This window comes from Aethalodelphis obliquidens, unplaced genomic scaffold (genome assembly GCF_003676395.1).
Source record: "Aethalodelphis obliquidens isolate GAN/ISIS:26980383/991018 unplaced genomic scaffold, ASM367639v1 scaffold8, whole genome shotgun sequence".
NCBI classification, from domain to species: Eukaryota; Metazoa; Chordata; class Mammalia; order Artiodactyla; family Delphinidae; genus Aethalodelphis; species Aethalodelphis obliquidens.
In genome coordinates this window covers 46092138-46111891 of record NW_020837952.1, presented here as the reverse complement: position 1 = coordinate 46111891, position 19754 = coordinate 46092138, and the positions used below count along the sequence as shown (strand labels likewise).

Here is a 19754-nt window from a genome sequence, read left to right as displayed (position 1 = left end):
CTCTGCATCCTTTCTCACCTCCTACGCCACCCGCCCTCCCACACTGTCTCGCAGATAATCATGCCGAAGGTGTGTGCACTCCTGGCTCTTGGCTTTGCTGTTTTCTGTGCTCTACACAAGGCAGAAATTGGTTATCTCTTCGTTTGAAGTTTCAACTTCAACGCTACGCGGGCGGAGCGTAACCATTCTCTATCATCAGGAGCCAAGAAGGATGACACTGCTCTTGGCTGCATTTAGGAGGTCACCTCTGTTTGCATAAAAAGCTTTGGAGCAACCGCTATCTCTCTGGCCTTCTCTCCTCCACATACTCTCTCTCTAGTCGGGACGCCCACATTGGGTTACCTGGTCAGGGGGTGTGTTCTCTGCAGCTGGTGCCCATAAATAATAGCTCCATCATGTACCCCTGAAAATCATGAGGAAGAAAGAGCAGGAAGGGTGCCTGCGTAGGAATGCTTTTTACTGTGTTTACTATACCCAGAGGTTTCATTTGGGGGGGCGTTTGGCATAAAAGCAATAACAATGATAAAAGCTGATATTTGAGGGATGTTCACCGTTACCTCTGGCAGGAAAGGCTGTGTGGTTAGAAGACCAACATCTGAGATTAGAGGAAAAGGGCCTCCCTCTCCAGCCACTTTTAACAGAGCATCTTTATCTCTGATTTCATTTTTTTACATGTTCCTTAACCTCTTCAGAGGTTTGTTGGGAAGGTCACAGAAAATAATTCTAAACTGTAAAGTGATATTCAGATGCAAAAAGGTATTGTTATTGTAATTACCCCTGTGCTCTTCAACCATATGCCACTAACCGTCAAGAAAAAAGATACACTTCTTGAACTACAAGGTCGATGAATTTCATTTCTTTGAAATTATAGAGTTATTCAAGTTAAACATTTTTTTCTGGGTACATTTTATCCATTTCAATGTTTGGGGCAACCCCCCCTTTTTTTTATTTTAATAAAGTAAAGAGGCTTGGTTTTCTTCACAAAGAACCGTACTGTCAATGAAATCAGACTTTTGAATAAGTAGCAGATGAGTACCACACATTCAAATTTGAGGACCAATTTAAGTAAATAGTTCTTCTTAAATGACAAACCCCATAATAACTAAAGTACCACCAGCTAAAGACATTGAAGTTGAGACATTTTATTAAGTGAGTATTATTTTTGTGGCGTTTAATGAATGCCTGTACATGAGCCTTCCCTTCTCAATGAGGCCTCATGTGTCCGCTCTGTTAAATACTGTAATCTCCCTCATTCCATCCCAGGACGGCCCGTTCCCTTCATCCTGCTCTGCTTGGTATTTTTTCCTTAGCCTTTATCATTATAATCATTATAAAATAATACACAAATCGGTTAGCTTTTATGTTTGTTGTTTGTCTCTTCACAACTTGAATGGAAGCTTTAGAAAGGAAAATACCTTTGTTTTGTCCACTGATATATCCCAACCACCTTGCAGAGTGATCAGTACCTAGTAGGTGCTACATACACATTTGTGGCATAACTTGAATGAAAAGTAATTATATAAAAATATGAATGATATTATACTGGATAATTTTAACTGAGCATTTACTAAGTACCTGGCAATGTGTTTGTATCATCTCATCCAATGTTTCCAACAAATTTATGAAGCGGGTACCATAGTACCACCAAATTACAGGTGGAGAAACTGACGGTTAGAAATGTGAAAGTACATTTTATAAGGTCTCGTAGCCAATATAATTAAGAACTTTGATTTAAACCCAAGAAGCCTGACTCCTGTGGACTCTATTCAAGCAGAACAATGTTGCTTGTTATTTATTGAGGTACTATTACTGAGATTCTGTGAGATGTCATTCAGGAAAGGAGGTTTTCCTGTGTAAATATTTTTGGCAACCACTGACCCAATGAAATCTTATGTTTGCAACTCTAAGCCCTGAGCAGATTTCCACGTGATTAAATTCTGTGGCATTTGAACTGTCTCCCGCACCTCTTGTGATTAGTTATTTGGTTTTGCAGAAGAAAAGGTAAACAACTTATGTAGTGTTGAAGACTTTCTTCTATTCTTATATTTAAAAAACAAAAGACAAAAAAAAAAAGAACTACTCTTCCTCATCTCTTCTCCTTTCGTTGTGTTTTGCTCTGGTTTTGAGTGTTTGGTCTGTGTCAATTCCAGTGACTGCCCCCTTCACATACTCCCTTACACCTGTTTTCTAGGAGAATGATATAAACCTGACCCACATTGAATCAAGACCTTCACGTTTAAAGAAAGATGAGTATGAATTTTTCACCTACCTGGATAAACGCAGCATGCCCGCTCTGGCAAACATCATCAGAATCTTGAGGCATGAAATTGGGGCCACTGTGCACGAGCTTTCCCGGGATAAGAAGAAAGACACAGGTAAGAGACAGCAATGTTGCAACACAGATGACCCTACATTCTCATCATAAAATAATGGCAAAAATAATCTCTACCGGGCTTGCCTGGTGGCGCAGTGGTTGAGAGTCCGCCTGCCGATGCAGGGGACACGGGTTCGTGCCCCTGTGGGAAGATCCCACATGCCGCGGAGCGGCTGGGCCCGTGAGCCATGGCCGCTGAGCCTGCGCGTCTGGAGCCTGTGCTCCGCAACGGGAGAGGCCACAACAGTGAGAGGCCCGTGTACCGCAATAATAATAATAATAATAATAATCTCTACCCTGGAAGACCAGGATTAAGTGAGAGGATATAGGTTAGGGACTCAGACGAGTACCTGGCATATTTAGACATTTAATAAATGTTCTTTTCCCCTTCCTCAAGATAGCTGTTTCTTATATTAGTTGTCTTCTGCTGCAATTTTCATATATTTTTCATTCGTGGATTATTTTGCTGTCAATTTCGTAATTTCTAGAGGTAGGATGATTAGGGTATCCAGGGTGCTTTCTATATAAAGATAATTTCGAGACAAATTCTTTAGTTACCTCCATTTCATCTCATAGCCTCTCCCCAAGTCCTTCTCATGACATGTCAATTCTGGAGCTGGAGCTCCTTGGCTCTGTTCTTAGGTCTTTCACTGTCTCTCTGTCTCTTCCACTAGATTACAAGCTCCTTGTGGGCAGGGAGAGTCTCTTACCTATGTTAATATCCTCAGAGTTTAGTACAGTGCTTAATACACAGCTCTCAGCAAATGCTTGTGAGTGATGGCCAAACAGAGCAGTTGTCATGACTTCTTCTGCCCCCTTATTTACTTACTGAAACTGCTACTGAGTCCAGACTTGTTCTGCTCGGGTCATGTCAGGCCAATAAATCAGGAGACCAGTTGTTAGGGCAAGGAGTAACGACTTTATTCAGAAAGCCCTCAGACTGAGATGATAGCAGACTAGTGTCTCAAAGAACCATCTTACCTTATCAAATAATTCAGACCTTCTTTGAAACTAAAAAGGCGAAAGAGTTTGTTTGTTGCAAACTTCTTGGTGCAGGAATCCTTTGTTCTTGCAGGTGTCCACACAGGTCAGGTCATGATATTCCTATAAACCTCCAACAAAACAAATACTATTCTCTGTTCTGCAACTAGTTATCCCTGTATGTATGAACTCTTAAAGGTCAGAGCCCTGAGAATAGGCTATCCTGTATATTTCAGGCTATAGGCAACATTCTTTTACAAAACGTGCCAAGCCATCATGACTAAGCACAAGCAACAGAGTACAAAGGTTAAAGTAAGAGAAACAGCTCTAATATGGAGTCAGATTTGTTCTTCCCTATGACAAAATGTAATTGATATGCCCTGGAGGGGAGTAGGGCGGTAGAGCGAAGGGATTAGGAGTATGGGCTTGGGGTTGGACAGGCTTCAGTTCAAGCCCTACTTTTTCCACTTATTGGCTTTGAGACCCTTGACAAGTCTCTTTAACTGCTCTGACCTCAATTTTTCATAGGGCTTTTGTGAGGACTAAATGAGATCTTCTATAGTCAGTGCTTAGAACAGTGCCCAGCTGGATAAATGAGCGTATGTGATGGTTGTTAAACTGGTGAGCCATGCTAATACATTATTATTAACTAAAGGCTATACATTAGGGATCATGCTTTGTATTGCGTAGTTCTGTTGGTTTTGGTAAATGCATAATGTCATGTATCCACCATTACACCTCATGCAGAATGGCTGCAATGCCCGAAAAGTGCCCTGTTCTCCCCCTGTTCATCCCTCCCTCCTTATCCCCTCCCCCTGGCAACCACTCATCTTTTTGTCTCCATGATTTTGACTTTTCCAGAATGTCATGCATTATGAATATGGAATCGTAGAGAATATATCCTTTTTAGGCTGTTTTATTTTTACATTTAGCAAGGTTCCTCCATGCCTTTTTGTGACTCGATAGCTCATTCTTTGTAATTACTGAATAATGTTCCATTGTATAGATGTACCACATCTTGTTTATCCATGGGTAAGGCTGTTAAACATTCATGTGCAGGTTTTTCTGTGGACGTAAGTTTTCGACTCATTTAAGTAAGTACTTAGAAGTGTGATTGCTGAGATGAACTATTTTTTTCCCATATAATCAAAAACTTTTTTCTACTGTAAAATCAAAAGCTTTTTTTCTTGCCAAAACATTGACGACCAGCTCAAGAGGATTTCAGGCTCTGTACCTGAAAATAGTATGTTAATAGGCAGAGATGCTTTACAATGAGACAAGACCCACCTCTTTGCATAGGCCATTGAAACATTTTCCAAAAGACACCTCCGAGGCCATCCTAGGAGACCTCCTCTCTTCTTGCTCGTGTCCTCCTGTGGCTGTAACCAAGACAAGGAAGTCCATCCTGGGCTTCTGCCTTGGCCAAGGGTGCGCAGCGATGCACAGGGTCTCTGGTCACTGGGGGCGCGTACTTGGAATTCCTCCTCAGAATAACCCTATCTGCCTTCCTTCCTCTTCCACCTCCCAAGTGAGCTGCTGCCCTGATGACAACGGACTTCTCTTGCTTTTCCGGCCACCTGCTCCCAACAGGGGCCACAGGCCCTCAGGGCAAAGGGCCTGCTGAATCGTGGGTCAGGCTCTGCCTCTGCTCAGAGCAGGTAGAGGCCAGGCCAGCTGGGGCCCTGGGGTAGGAAATCAAAGCAACTGACAGGCAGGCAGGCAGCCCCCTGGGGAGGCAGGGAGGATGCACAGAGATCAGCTGAAGGGCTGGCAGCCTGAACGGGAGGCTCCGAAATAGGATGTGGAAGAACAGTTAGGAGCCCAGACTCCGGAACCAGGATACACACTTGGTGTGACTTTGGGCAAATTACTGATCACCACAGTCTATCACTGTATCAGATGGGAGTACGAGTCTCTGCCTCACAGGATTAATGAAATAACACCAGTGGAGCATTGAGAACAGCACTGAGCATGTTTAAGGGCTTAACAGAAGTTCTCTATTCTTAGCATTATCATCCTTGTTATTATAAATTATGACCTGAGCACGGGAGCCATGAAAAGCCAGCCCGTACACAGCTACGTTTTCGGAGATTCTGGGAACTAGAAAATAACCTCACAGGTCAGGCGGCCCAACAGACTCCTTAATTTTTCATCATAAAAAATGGAGGCCGTGACTTGCCTTAAGGCACAGAGTGAATTCTGTGCAGCTGTGGGCAAGCGGATGTCTAACACTGCTCTGTACCTGGCACCATGCTTGGAGCTGGAAGGAGAGAGAGTCAGCACGGCCCGTCCCTCGTGAGCTCATAGGCTGGCGAGGATGACAGGACAGCCAGGTGAATACAGAAGAGGGGCGGGCGCTGTGATGGAGACACGGCTGGTGGAATTGGGCCTCTTCTCCACTTTTGACTCTGAGGACCCAGCAAGTGTGAAAGTGAAGAAGCCAACGTTCTGACACAGAGGCACCACGTCACCAGTGTTGGGCTCGTCAGAGGTGGAACGTGGCACAGGTTTGATTCCCTGGTGGGGCTCAAAATGGCAGGGCGTTGATGTTTAACGTTGGATTGGTACTTTACCTAGTGAGAAAAAACTGCTCAGACTAACCCTTTAAAACAACACGTGTTTCTCGACCCTTATTGCTTTGGATGGTTGTGCACTCTGTCCCATATTGGCTGCCACTCCCTGACACGGTTTCCTGACCTTCATGTCCACGTAACGGACCGGCTGATCTCCACGCAGTGATGCTGAAACAGCCCAGTTTTGCACCTGCTGAGAGACACGGGCCCTTTGGGTGTCTGGGGTAGTTTTTGTGAACTGGAATCTGGGCCCAGAAACAGACCTTTTTAAGGGAAACAACCATCCCTTTGCAGAGTTGTTCTTTCCGTCCAACTCCGCGGGAGGATGATTAGAAGAAGAAAGGCATCATCATAGATCCGAACCTTTGATTCTTTCACTTGACAAAATGCCCTTTCTATTGAGGGGCTCAGATCTCAGGGGCGGGTCTGACAGCAGGTTGAAGGGGAGAGATCTGAACCCCTCAAATCAATTAGGCTAAACCACTTTCCATTCTAGTTTTCAAACCGTTCAAAAGGCCGTGTGGGCGCTAGAAAATGAAAGTTTTCAGTTTCTTAATTGCTAAAGTTCCCCACCCAAAACAGCTTAAGGGAAGGCTAATTATGGTGACATGTTAAAGAAACCCCAACCTTCTAAAATGCCTCCTAGAGAAGCTGATGGGAGTTTAATAGGATTTTAATCCAGAGAGTCTTTTGAATACTTGAGGTCTATTCTCCGGCTACCCTCTCTCCTGATGACCTCAAATCCTTCTTCAACCCAACATGAAAGAGCATTAATATCTTCCATCGATCAATCTACTAATCCTTTTACATTTCCCTTTGAGTCTTCTGCATGACATTACATTGAGCGGGGGGGAATGGAAAATTCCTACATGGAGGCAGATTGCAGCCAGGAGCAGCAGATGGACAAAATGACTTGGCTAGACAGAGGTGTAGGATCATCACCTTTTGAGAAATTTATCCGTTTGGCGTTATTTTCCAAGAGCAGTTGGCCATTGAGTAGATTTCGTTCATGCTGTGGTGGTGATTGTAAGGGTCTTGCTGTGGCAACAAAGGGAGTCCAGACTGCCAGGACAACTGTGATTTTCTGTGGGGAGTAGAAAGGCTATTTATTTTTTTATTCATCTCTCTATCTACTACCTATATCTAGCCTAGGGGCTTTTATGATTTTTATTTGTCTTCTTATTTGGATTAATTCCTAAAGCAATGATTTAAGTGGAGAAGACGAAGATTTAATTGTGAGACGACAAAGTAACATCATTATATTTATTCCTTCCCTCATATATGCCCCTCTCCCCTCCCAGCCCTCTTGAGTTTTTCCCTCTTCTGCTTCAACATTGCTGCCGTGAAAGGCAGTGCCACGATAAGGCTGCAGTTTCAGATCCATCGTGGGAGGGAGAAGGATAGGGTTCCTCGGAGGAGTCTGAAAAGCCCCTGGGATTTTGGGCAAAATGGTACATGTGCACCTGAGAGAAGATTTTCAATAGGGTCATTGTTCCCAAAGAGTTGAGACCCTGTAGAGAGAAGCTGCTTAGGGCAGGAGGGGGTCCAGATGGTCGGGGGTTTTCCCCATTTCCGTCACCTGTGCCTGCTTTTCCTCTCTCTCTCTCCCTCTGCTCCTCTGTTCTGTTTCCATCATCTTTCCTTTGTCCCCCTCCTCACTTCCAAACCTGCTCCCATGCATTTCACTCAGCCCCAAGTGTGCCTCAGGGCTGTAGATGTTCGTGGCCCCGGGCCTGCAGGAGACGGAGGGTCGGCATGTTTGCAAAGACACGCAGGAATGATTGACAGCCTTTTCCAGCCTACGGGCTACTTCCGGCCTGTGTTGATGTTGCCGGAAGTCCTCTGGCAGCTGAGGATGGGACTTTTGTTTCCACTCTGCCTCATCGGGACAAGCAGACTCGCAGCTGAGAGGATAAGCCCATTGAGGGGAAGGTGGCATCAGCCCTGCAACTGGAAGCCGGTCCAGGGCTTGCTGCTTTGCAATCTGTCAGAGGCAGCTCTGTTCGCTGGCAAGGGAAGATCCCGAGTAAATGCTGTGTTTGTAGCCAGTCTGTTTGCCAGGTCGCAGGGCTTCCAGCTGAGGAACATCATAAGATTGTAAGCAGGCTTTCATTCTAACAGGAATTCCTTATTTGCATGCCAAATCCAAACGATTTTCCCCTTAGGTTGTCTCATGGAAGCTTTGCCACAGTCAACTCAGATAGCTAGGGCAACAGATAACATGATTCTCATTCTCAACATTAGGAAGCGAGACAGTGGTACACTTGAACCGTGGTGTGGATTTTGGAGTCTTCACTTTTCCAGTTCAGTTCCAGGGCTGTAGCTGTTTTGGCCAAGTTACTCACCCTCTGTAGGCCTAGCTTTTCTCATCTGTAAGATGAAGATATCTGTGAGCCAGTGCGGCTGTGGGGATTCTGTGATACACTTTGCACAATGTGCCTGGCATGAAGGATCCATGCAAAATGGCCAGTAAACTTGTCCCTGAGTCTCTTCTAAGGATACCCGGGAATCTTACGGTTGAGGCAAAGCCAGAATCCCCAAACTCCTGATCTTTGGTAAAGAAGGGCCACCATGATGTGCTTTTTGGATTGTGAAAATTACAAAGAATTAGACTAAGAACCCCTTTTCTGTCTGTGACAGGTGTGTTCCCTCGACTGAAGGGGTAATACAGGAATATGAAATGATTTTAACTGAATGTCAAGTTGCCATTCATGCTGGATTGAGGGAGTATCATAGCAAGTCAAAAAGAGCAATTAGTTGAGAGTCGAGAGGCAGGATTTGAATTCCTATTCTGTACACTGCCAGCTAGGTTTGAATCCCATCTGACTCCCTAGCAGCTGGGAGACCTCTTTACCTCTCCTTCCTCATCTGTGAAATAGACCTAAGACCCACTTGGCCACTTTCTGGGGCTCATGGGGTCTTTGTGCAGGACGCTCTGCGTGTTAGGGTGTTTGATGGATTGAGTTGAACTTGCTTGAGTTGAACAGGCCCTTGATATTGTTCCTCCTTAAGCCTCAATAAGGGGGGAGCTTTATGATCTATAACCTCAGCTTAATGTCAGACTATTTGCCACCACCGGCTCCATCGGGTGGACACACTGACCAGGCTAATAACACAGAGGGAGTTGGTGGCAGTCACCCCCTCACTGGGGCCAGCCTCACCTCGCAGCCAGGGAGATAACTTCCTCTTTGGGATGATGTGAGGGGCACTGGGAATGGTATCTCATTCCCAAAGCTGACTTCCTGTGAGCATGGTTTGGACGCTTGACATTATCCACTTGGCGGTGTGTTATATCGGAAACAGCCCTGGTCTAGGAAACAGCTTCACATTCAGATTTCCTGCTTTTTCCCTCCCTGCTTCCCTTTGCCCCCCTCCCTTTTTTCCTTCTCTTCTTCCTTACCACCCTGACAACATCTGTTACCAAAAGCAGTAACCTCTTTCTTGTTTTCATCCTCTTTGAAATATTTGTAGCCTTTGATGCCGTTTTCCCCCTAGAATTCTCTTTTTCCTTAGTATTTTATGAATTACGAGGCTCTTACTTATTAAAATCCTGACGATTGGGGTTTTCTTCCTTTTTCTCTTACTATTCCTTCTCAAAAACCAGAGTCTGCTTTACCACCTTCTTCTCTTTCATTCACATTTATGCCCTAATTCGGTTGATCATTCATTCATGCAACGCATATTTATCGAGCGTCCATTCGGTGGCAGCCACACGGAGGGATGCAGTATGGAAAACAGCACACGTGGTGCCTTGACTCACATGTCTTATGGTGTAGGAGGTAGTTGCTGTTTGGCCATGTCTATGCAGGGACAGGGAAGTGGGCGTGTGTCAGGAGCACCTAGGAGATACACTGAAGTCATTCTTGGGCATGGTGGGGAGAGGGGGAGCAGGGCCAAGGAGGGGCTCCTGGAGGGGGACAGACATATGGAAAAGGCTTTAGATGCATTCTGTTTGATCCAATGGAGGTTGTCTGTAACTCCAGCTGTAAGTAGCCAGTAGTCAGATCTCAGGGCAACGTGAGCGCTCAGAAAACAGAATTCAGTATTTGGGAATATGGTGGACAACCTGCCAATAGGCACCTTTATAAGATAAGTGACATCTTAAAAAGGCTATGAGGAGGATAGCTCCAGGTTAGCTTGGTGATTGGAATAAATGCCCTTTTCTTTTTTCATTATTTCCCTTGTATCTTTCACTCATTCCATCCATTTATTCATTTCCACTCCATTTCACTCTTTACTTCCTGCTAGGTTCCTTTTATCCATCTGGTTCTCATTCTCATTTTGACATGTGGACGGAGAGATCAAAGGCTTTGCCTGGGCTGTCAGTGATAAAAGTGGGCCCTGCCCTACCACGCCTCCGCTCCATCCAGGAGGCAGGGACCAGCTTGGCTCCGTGGGCCAGCGTTTGGGTCACCCGTTCTCGCCAAGACCTTCCTGAAGGGCGTTCCTTCTTCAAAAAAGAAAATAGAAGCTCCTTAAAAGAGAAAACTAACCCCCTCAGACGTCTTCATCTGTTGTGATCAGCACAGCAAAGGCTTCTCTGCCCAGCTGGAGGCCATCGGAGGCTTCGGAGGGGACATCCAGGAGCCTGGGAAGAACGGGTGCAAAACACCCTTCTATTCTGGGCCTAGGAAGCCGAGGATTTATGGCTCTCCCTGAGACAGCCTGGAGACAGAAGTCTGGGGCAAGCCTGGGTGCCTTGCTGGCGACACCCTGGGGCTGGTGGAGGGAGGGGGTTAGGTAGGACCCAGGCTGCACCTTGAACTGCTATAAATTTAATGGGCCAGTTCTGACCCGCTGGCCGGGAAGCAGGCTCCAGCCAGGCCTGGGGGCTGCGGAAGGCTTTTGCTGCGGAGCACCCCTGAGCCAGCCGCCCCTCGGCGCCCAGGCTGAGCGGTTGACCCCGACTTAATGAGACCGCGACGTGGGTGTCCAGGGCCAGCTCTCCCTCTGGCTGCTTCCCTTGGAGCCAAATCAATATTTATTAATGATCCGCACCCCGCCCCCACCCCGGATGCTTCTTTCCTCACAGAGGGCCTCTGTTGCACCAGCCTGCCCAAGCCATTCATTAACTGCGGAGCCCCGCAGCCCGCCAGCCCGTGGAGGGGCTCACAGGGGCCAGCCCACCGCGGATGTATTTGCAAAGGTCATTAATGAGCTAATCTGATTTAACTTTTCAAAACAGAGGCCTGGGTCGCTGGGGTCAGTCTGGATTCCCGGCTTTGTGAGTGAGACTGGGTGGGAGGGGAAGGGCCTGTGAGTGTCACTGAAGAAGAGAAAGGAAATGTGAAGGTGTCTTTGAGGAACCGAGGACTTAGGTGTTAAATAGTTACCTCCCCTAAAGCCAGGGGGGCTCGGGATGGAAGGTGGTGAGGACCCGAGGCTGTCCTAGGGATTTTCTTCAAGCCCCTCTAAATTCCTGTGTTAGTTTGTCATCTCCTTCCCCTCTCCAGGCAGGAGAACAGAAATCTAAAGTCAAGGGCCGCTCACCTGCACCTTTTTCTAAACCAGCCTAGCACAGCTCAGCGCACAAGCTACAGAGTTCGGATTCCCGTCCAGCCGGTGCTGTGATCTTGAACAAGTCGTTTCATCTCTCTGAGCCTCAGTTTGCTCATCAGTAAAGCGGAAATAATCGTGTCTACCCCCCCTAGGGTTACTCTGAGAATTGAAACAGACAATGGAAGTAAAGCGCTTAGCGCAGCATCTGATGTATGGGAAGCTCACAAAAAATGTAACTTTAAAGGAAAAATAGGTAACTGTAACTTTGGGGCTGGGGAAATTAGAAGAGCCCAGGTGTCGAGGATGGAGACACAGGTATGAGCCCTGCCCCTGCCACCAGTGGCCTGCGGAACCTTACTTAACCAGACAAGTGTCCCTGGGACTTTTTTTTGAGAGGTTCAAGTGTAATGATGCCACAGGTCTACCTACTGGGTGTCAGTGGCTTCTTATCCTAACCGAAGAGTAGGTGAGCGCGTGGCTGCCGCACCTGTTTCACGGATGAGAAGCCAGAAACTCAGAAGTCAAGGAACTTTCTCTGTGGGAGGGATGGGTAGGAAAGCTGAAACTTGAACGCAGACCTACCGGCTTCCAGTCGGTTCTCTGCAGTCTCCTGCCTTTAGCACTTGCCGTCCGCACCCTGTTTTGCTTCCCAACCATGCTCAGCTGGGCCTCTTCCCCAGGCAGTGAGCCATGGCAGGACCTTGGTCCCCCCTGACCCCCCAACACCCAGAACTTGCCTCTCCTGGGTCTCATTTCCTTAAGCCCTGCTTGTCCCTGCTCCCCAGGCTGACAGCTGGTGAACTACTTCTCTTAATCGTCAGGCCCAGCCTGGGTCCTCTTTTCTACTGCAGAGGCTGTACCCAACGGCGGCCTCCGGGAGACAACACCTTAACCTCACATGAGGTCTGGGGAGGGGATGGGGGAACCGATTCAAAGGTAGGACTGGGCTGCTGCCTGGAGAAAGTGTGTAGCAGGCCCATCCCCCCTTATTACCTGGCTTTCTCTAATGATAATAATGATCACGATAGCGATAATAATACCAAATACTCATAATGTGAGTATCTGTGCCAAGCACTGTCCTAGTCCTAGCTCATTTAATCCTCACACACTCGGAAGTACATACTCTCATTATAGCCGTTTTACAGATAGGAACCTGGGAAACAAAGGGGTTAAGTAATTTGCACAAAGTCTCAACGTCTCAAAGTAGCCCAGGTGAGATTTGGACCCAGGCAGTCTGGCTCCAGAGTCTGTGTGACTATAGCCACAAAGCTTTGCCACTTCTCTAGCCTGCTCTGTTCTGGGCCTTTTCTGGATGATCATGGGGCCCAGAAGCCACTGAAGGCCCCTGGACTTGGGTGAGCACCCCATGGCCTCGCAGTGCCCCCTCCCCTGGGGGTCCCTGACAGTCTCCCTGACTAGGTCCTGGGGCTTGCTAAGCTGCTTCGACCTTTGCCTTCTCTTTGTCAAGACTTGAATCCTTTGAGTCTCTGCAGCCCTCTCAAGTTCTCTGATATTTTTTTCCACCAAGAGGTCTGAACCAAGCCATGTGGCCCAACTACAAAGTGTTTTCCCTTTGGAGGAGAGAAGAAAAAAAAAAAAGGTCAGCCAAAGCTGAAAATATGCTGCTCTGCTGCCCTCTGGCGTTCAGTTGGGAGCCGGCCAGCTTGGTTCACCCAGCTGTGAACCAAGGCGGGGACAACAAGGCTTCTCTCCGGAGTAGAGCCCTGTTTCTTGGGTGAGAGAAAGGGAAATGGTGGGGGCCATGCATTTTGGATGCTGAAGAAATGCAGTGGCTCTACTTCCAGAAACAAGCGAGGCCGACACATTAATTGACTGGAAGTATCAATATATTTTCATGTGTCCCCTGGCCAGCCTCAGCCCTCCATAGTTGGAATATGAAACCCAAAAGGAGCTGCAGCGGCTAGTGAATCCCCCAGCTCAAATTTTATACAGGGGGAAACTGAGGCCCAAGATCAGGAATCCTGGTAACATCAGAGCCAGATTGAAAAGGAGCTTATAACTCCAGTCTCCCTTCTTTCCTCCTCTTCCCCTCCTCCTTTTTCTCCTTCATCATCATCATTAAACTTTTTCCCATCCTAATTGTAAACACCGATTGAGCACTTACTGTGTGGGCCGGTCACTCTGCTAAGGTGTGTCCCATTTCCTATAGCATTTAATGCATGCAATGATGGCAATAATAGGGAATGACAGTTTTAATCCATTTTGTGGCTACAGAAACTAAGGCTCTGAGCGATCAAATGCTCACTCAGTTACACAACAGAGTAAGTGGTTGACTTCCTGGCCTTGCGGAAAGACTTTCTACTCTGCTCCCTGCACTATATTAACGGCAGAGTAAAAAGAAAAAAAAAAAAATCCCTGGAGCTTGCAGCTGAATAACACTAGTACAGACGTACCTCTTCTGTTGTGCTTTGCTTTACTGTGCTTCATAGATTCTGTGTTTCTTACAAATGGAAGGTTTGTGGCCGCCCTGTGTCAAGCAAGTCTATTGGTGCTATTTTCCCAACAGCATTGGCTCACTTCCTATCTCTGCGTCCCAATTTGGTAACTCGCACAATAGTTCAAACTTTTTCATGATTATATTTGTTATGGTGTTCGGAGATCAGTGATCTTTGCTATCACTACTATGACTCACTGAAGGCTCAGATGATGCTTAGCATTTTTTAGCAATAACGTATTTTTTATTTAAGGTATGTACATTGTTTTTTCATACATAATACTGTTGTACGCTTAATAGACTACAGTATAATGTAAACATAACTCTTATATGTACTGGGAAACCCCAAAATTCGCGTGACTCACTTTATGGTGCTATTCTCTTTACTGCGGTGGTCTGGAACCGAACCCACAATATTTCCAACATGAGTCTGTATTTACTATGTACCAGACACTGTTCTCAACAAATCACACATATTAACTCTTTTAAACTTATGTTGTTTCTACAAAGTATACTTTATTATCCCCACTTTACTTATGGGAAGACTGAGGCACAAAGAGGAATAATTTGTCCTGGATGCCACAGAGGGTAAATATAGAGACAGCATTCAAGCCTAGGCTGTGTGGCTCTGTTATCCAGGCCCTTAACCATGACCCGTCTGTGTCTCCCTGAGGCAAATAGGGAACCAGATCTGGGACAGATCTAGGAATAGACTCTGGCTATTACAGTCCCCTTGAGCCATGGCAAGGTCATGTCATGTCTCTGGGACCCTCACCCTGGGGTCTGGAACCACAGGATGTTATATAAAATAGTATCCCCATCTCCTTGCACTGCTTTGTTCTTCTTCAGGAACTTCCCGGCATTGTTATATATTTAAATTTATTTATTGTTTATTCCTTGTCACCCTCACTAGAATATAAGCACCACAGGCATGAAGACTGCACTGTATTCACCTCTCAACGTCCAGTGCCTGGTAGTAGGGGATGCTCAGTACATAATCATGGAAACGCCTTTGGCAGGGCTAACGGCCACCCCGCCCCCCCCAAGTCAGAAAGGGGTGCAGCAGGAAAGGGCTGGGGGCAGCTGTTACTGCCAGAGTTATGGATAATTTTTAGGCAAAAGAGAGACTATGAACGAGTGGGGATGGGCTGCCTTGGAAGTGAGGTAACAGGGCGACAACATGCTAGAGAACCAGGAAGGGTCTTGGAGGAAATCCTGAGTCCTGGCTGACTGCAGTAGGATGTCCTTCCTCAAGCCCTTCCAAACTCGGGTAAGGAATAGACCCCATTTTCAGTGCTGACAACAGAGGTCCATTTTGCAAGGGAAGGCACTGGATTCAAGGAGAAAGAGAAGCTTGAGGAGAATTCAGGTGACAAAGTGGGAAGTCAGGTCCCATGCTGAGTGAGCAGAACATGGTGCGGAGTCATCCCAGACTCCAAAGTCTAGCCTTTGGGACCGCAGAGGTCCATGAAGAGACTTACCCTCCCTGTTCCTCAGTTTCCTCTTCTGTAAAATGGGGATAATAATAACTCCTACCTCATGGGCCTGTTAGGAGAATTGGGTGAGGTACGGTATGTAAAGTGTTTAGGACAGTGCCTAGCACGCAGCAAGAGCTATATAAACAGTAGCTGGAATTACTACGTCTGTTCCCATTATTACTATCATAGGGAGCTCACCTTGAGAAGTGGGCTGGTTTTAGGGGCATGGAAGCCTTCAGGTGGGAAACTGTAAACACAATCGGGCCGTCAGGCTCCAGCCCTCACAACCACTGTGCGCCCCACCCCCATACCTGGCAGGACAGATTTTGCGATCCAGAACTGAGACCACAGAGTCATCCAAGCCCGAGTTCCAATCCTGAATCCACTGTTTCCTAGCAGTGTGTGTATTTGGGTTTGTCACTTAACCTCTCTGTATCTCAGTTTTCTCATTTATAATGTGGGGAGACCAGCAGTACCCACCAATAGTACAAATACTAAGTAAAGTATTTAGAATGATACTCAGTGTTAGTTTTTATTACTAACATAGGAATTAGAAAGCTTAGCATCTCAGATCTATGGAAACGAGGCTCTAAATGGACCGTCATTACTGCTATTCAGATAAGCATCTTCTTTTGGTGGAATGCAGCTGATTCCCGTCTGATGCCGTTATTATAGACCATGGAAGACAGTTCCCCACTCTGGCCACTAGATGGCACGCATGTTCTTTCCTGCCCGACCCGAGCAGGGCCAGAATCAGAAATAACGTGCAAGAGATGGAAAGCTACCTTTTTGTGGGCCACTCGGCTGCACCCTGTGCCTGCATTCTCATTTACACCCCGCAACAATCCCCAGATTAAAGGAGATATTTCACCAAAAATGCTAAGCATAGAGGCTGGCACGTGGTAAGGTCTCAAAAAATGTTTGGGATGCTTTCTATTGCTGTTGCTGCTATTCTCCGTTTCACGGAGTTGGGACTGAGACACAGAGAAGATGAATAGGCAGCTGGGGCCTAGATTCTAAGCCAGAACTAACTGGCTGTAGGTTCAGCATCTTTTCCCCTAAACTTTCCTCCCTCCTTTCCCTCCATGCACCTAGAACTACAGTGCACTCCTGCCTGGCTCCTGATTGCTTGGAACTTACAGTTCAAAATGTCCTCGTCTGTTCATTCTTAGGATGACTCCACTCCCAGTGTGTCTTCTTTCTTGAAGGCCACATACATTTAGGAGCTACCACCTGCGCTTCGCCCTGGGGTCCCTCTGCAGGACCCAGTCACTGTGGGTCACACAACGCAGACCCCATCTTCTCTCCCACTATGCTGCTGCTTCAGAACAAGCCCACAGATTCGTAGGTGCTGCAAGGCCTCGTCAAACTGCCGGACTGCATTCATTCTATGTCACCAGTGGCTTTCAAATTGGCTTTGGCATCAAACGGTTTTGCTGGGCTCCCTGGGGGCCCTTTTGGGAGGGAGACTCATGATAGGAAGATGGGGTCAAGAGAAGAGAGCTCACGAGCTCATCTGTGCTTACAGTAGAACAGCTCTGTTTTACCTAATTTATATTCCGGAATATGCCTGAAACACATATTACATGAAATATTCTGCTGCTACAGTAAACCTTCAAAAACCACTCCACCATGCCACGATAGGTGGAAAGGAGATGAATTTTGAGATAATTCAGAGAAAATTTCCAGGAAAGAGAGTATGTTTAGGAATGTGTTTTCAAATTAGTTTCCAAGGTGCTAAGTGAAATAAGTCAGACAGAAAAAAAAGTTAAATACCGCATGGTATCACCTCTAGGTGGAATCTTCAAAAAGAAAAAAGGTAAACTCATAGAAACAGAGAGTAGATAACTGGTTGCCAGGGGCTTCAGTGTCGGGAAGTAGGGAGAGGTTGGTAAAAGGGTACAAACTTTCAGCTATAAGATGACTAAGGTCTGAGGATCTAACGTAAAACATAATGACTATAGTCGATAACACTGTATTGCAGCAATGAAATTTGCAAAGAGAGTAGAATCCTCCCTCCACAAAAGATAAATATATGAGGTGATGCATGTGAATGGGGAGAATCCTCTCACCATGTATATGTCTATCAAATCCCCATGGTATATGCTTAAAATACCTTCAATTTTTGTTGATTATACTTCAGTAAAGTTGAATAAGCAAATAAGTAAATAAAATTAGTTTCCAAGGAAAATAAGATTTGACTTTCGGGGGTTATCTGGGACCCCACTTGCCACCACCGTGGACTTTAATTGGAGCTGGTCCCAAGCTTCTGATCTCAGTGAGGCCTTTGGCCGCGTCCTGCCAATCTGCTGCTCAGGACTTTGCCCTTTCTGTGTTGCAGTGCCCTGGTTCCCAAGAACCATTCAAGAGCTCGACAGATTTGCCAATCAGATTCTCAGCTATGGAGCGGAACTGGATGCGGACCACCCCGTGAGTCATGGCCCCTCTGATGAGATTCTGTTAGTACCTTCCCTGCCGCACCGGACTCCCCGCCCTTCCTTTGGAGCCATGTGTCTTTGTTTGCTTGTACCACAAACGTTTATTGAGTGCCTACTTAGACATCTTCAGCAACATCGTTGTCATGGTTACTATTGTTGAAGCAAATACAGATCATTATCTACATCCAGAAACTATTGTTTATGTATCATATATGTATGTAAGTAATGTGTATACACACACACACACACACAAGCACACACACATATGTAAATTATCTTTATTTCTGACTTGGTCCAACTCCAGAGGTTTAAATCAAGCGTTCGGGAAACACTAAACTACTAACAACTCTGCCAGGTACGGTGGAGCTGTAGGGAGTGGTGACACTGGAACTGGATTTCAAAGCCTGAGAACAAGATGCTAGTCCAATAAGGAACTGGGAGGCTTTAGGAGCTGAGGGTACAGCATATGCAAAGGCTCAGTATTCTGAAAGTATCCGGAATATTTGGGGAATGGCTGGCTGGCGTGTTAGGTGTGAGCGTTTGAGAGTGTCAGATTATGAGCCTGGGCGGTGGGTTGTGGTCAGAATTTAAAAGATCTGATGTATCTGACAGAGAACTCGGACTGTGTCCCGTGTCCTTTAATATTTCTAAGTGAAGGACCGGGGTCAGGGATCTTAATCATTCCCCTTTTCTAGGGCAGAGGGTTCCAGGGAGGAGCAGCCCGTGGGTGAGAAATGCCACCATCATGTTGATGGTCTTTTATTCTCTGCCCAGGCAAATGGTCCCTCAATCTTTAAATGACGTGGAAGCTGTTTTCCTTCACAAAAGCGATGGTTACTGTAACTTACTGGGAGCCTCTGCATTTCATCAGGACTCTGTTTTCTTCTTCCATTTATGTGGTCTTTACAGTTGAGCAGGTTGTGAACTTGCTCTTCACAAGGGCTCTTTTCAGTAAGCAAAACAGACGTTCCCATTTTACAGACAGATTCATTAAGGCCCAACATGAGTAAATAACTTTTCTAAGGTCTCATGCTGAACTTTGGATCCTTTGACTCTTACCTCAGTGCTCACGGTGCCTGAGGACAAAGGTCTAGCCAGTGACAGAACTTCAGGCCTCTTCACAGAGACAAAGAGCAAGCTATTTCGGGGGTAGGCTGGCCTTTTAAAACATGAACAGTTGTTGTTCCAATTCAAATCGTAAACCCCTTAGAGTGGACTCGAAAATACAGAAAAGCATGAGGAAGGGAATGAAGATCATCCGTAATCTCTTTTTTAATCTTATTTATTTTTTATTTCTCTTTTTTCTCTTGGTACTATTCTGCATTTTTTTACACTGACAAAGTGTTTTATAAACAGAAGCAAAGGTGAATTCCCCCCCCTGCTCCTAGGCTTCAGAACAGAAAAAACAAAAATCACCTATTACACTGTCCAAAAATAATCGATATTTTATTTCTTTATTTAGACAGACATGAACATATATGTGTTAAATGCAGTGCCACAACTTACTAACCAGCCCCCAACAGCGAGCTCGTAGGAGGTTTTCAGTCTTTCACTGTTATGATAATTTGGCAGTGAATCTTCCTGCCTGTGTGTGTGAACTCCCAGAGCTTCTTTGATTCATACTTGTGAAGTTACTTAATCTAAGGATAGAAATTGGATTTCAGGCTCCTCACCTTTAATTAATTAATTAATTTATTTATTTATTTATTTATTATTGGAGTATAATTGCTTTACAATGGTGTGTTAGTTTCTGCTTTATAACAAAGTGAATCAGTTATACATATACATATGTTCCCATACCTCCTCCCTCTTGCGTCTCCCTCCCTCCCACCCTCCCTATCCCACCCCTCTAGGTGGTCACAAAGCACAGAGCTGATCTCCCTGTGCTATGCGGCTGCTTCCCACTAGCTAGCTATTTTACGTTTGGTAGTGTATATATGTCCATGCCACTCTCTC

The 19754-nt window shown here is 46.0% G+C and overlaps 1 protein-coding gene across 1 annotated transcript in view; it reads left to right on the top strand.

The window, feature by feature from the left end:
• PAH (phenylalanine hydroxylase) overlaps window positions 1-19754 on the top strand; it is a 71431-nt gene that overhangs the window by 19251 nt on the left and 32426 nt on the right. The window contains exons 3-4 of the mRNA XM_027106011.1: window positions 2192-2375; window positions 17702-17790. Coding sequence (XP_026961812.1) covers window positions 2192-2375; window positions 17702-17790 — 273 coding nt within the window. The remainder of the gene's footprint in view (window positions 1-2191; window positions 2376-17701; window positions 17791-19754) is intronic.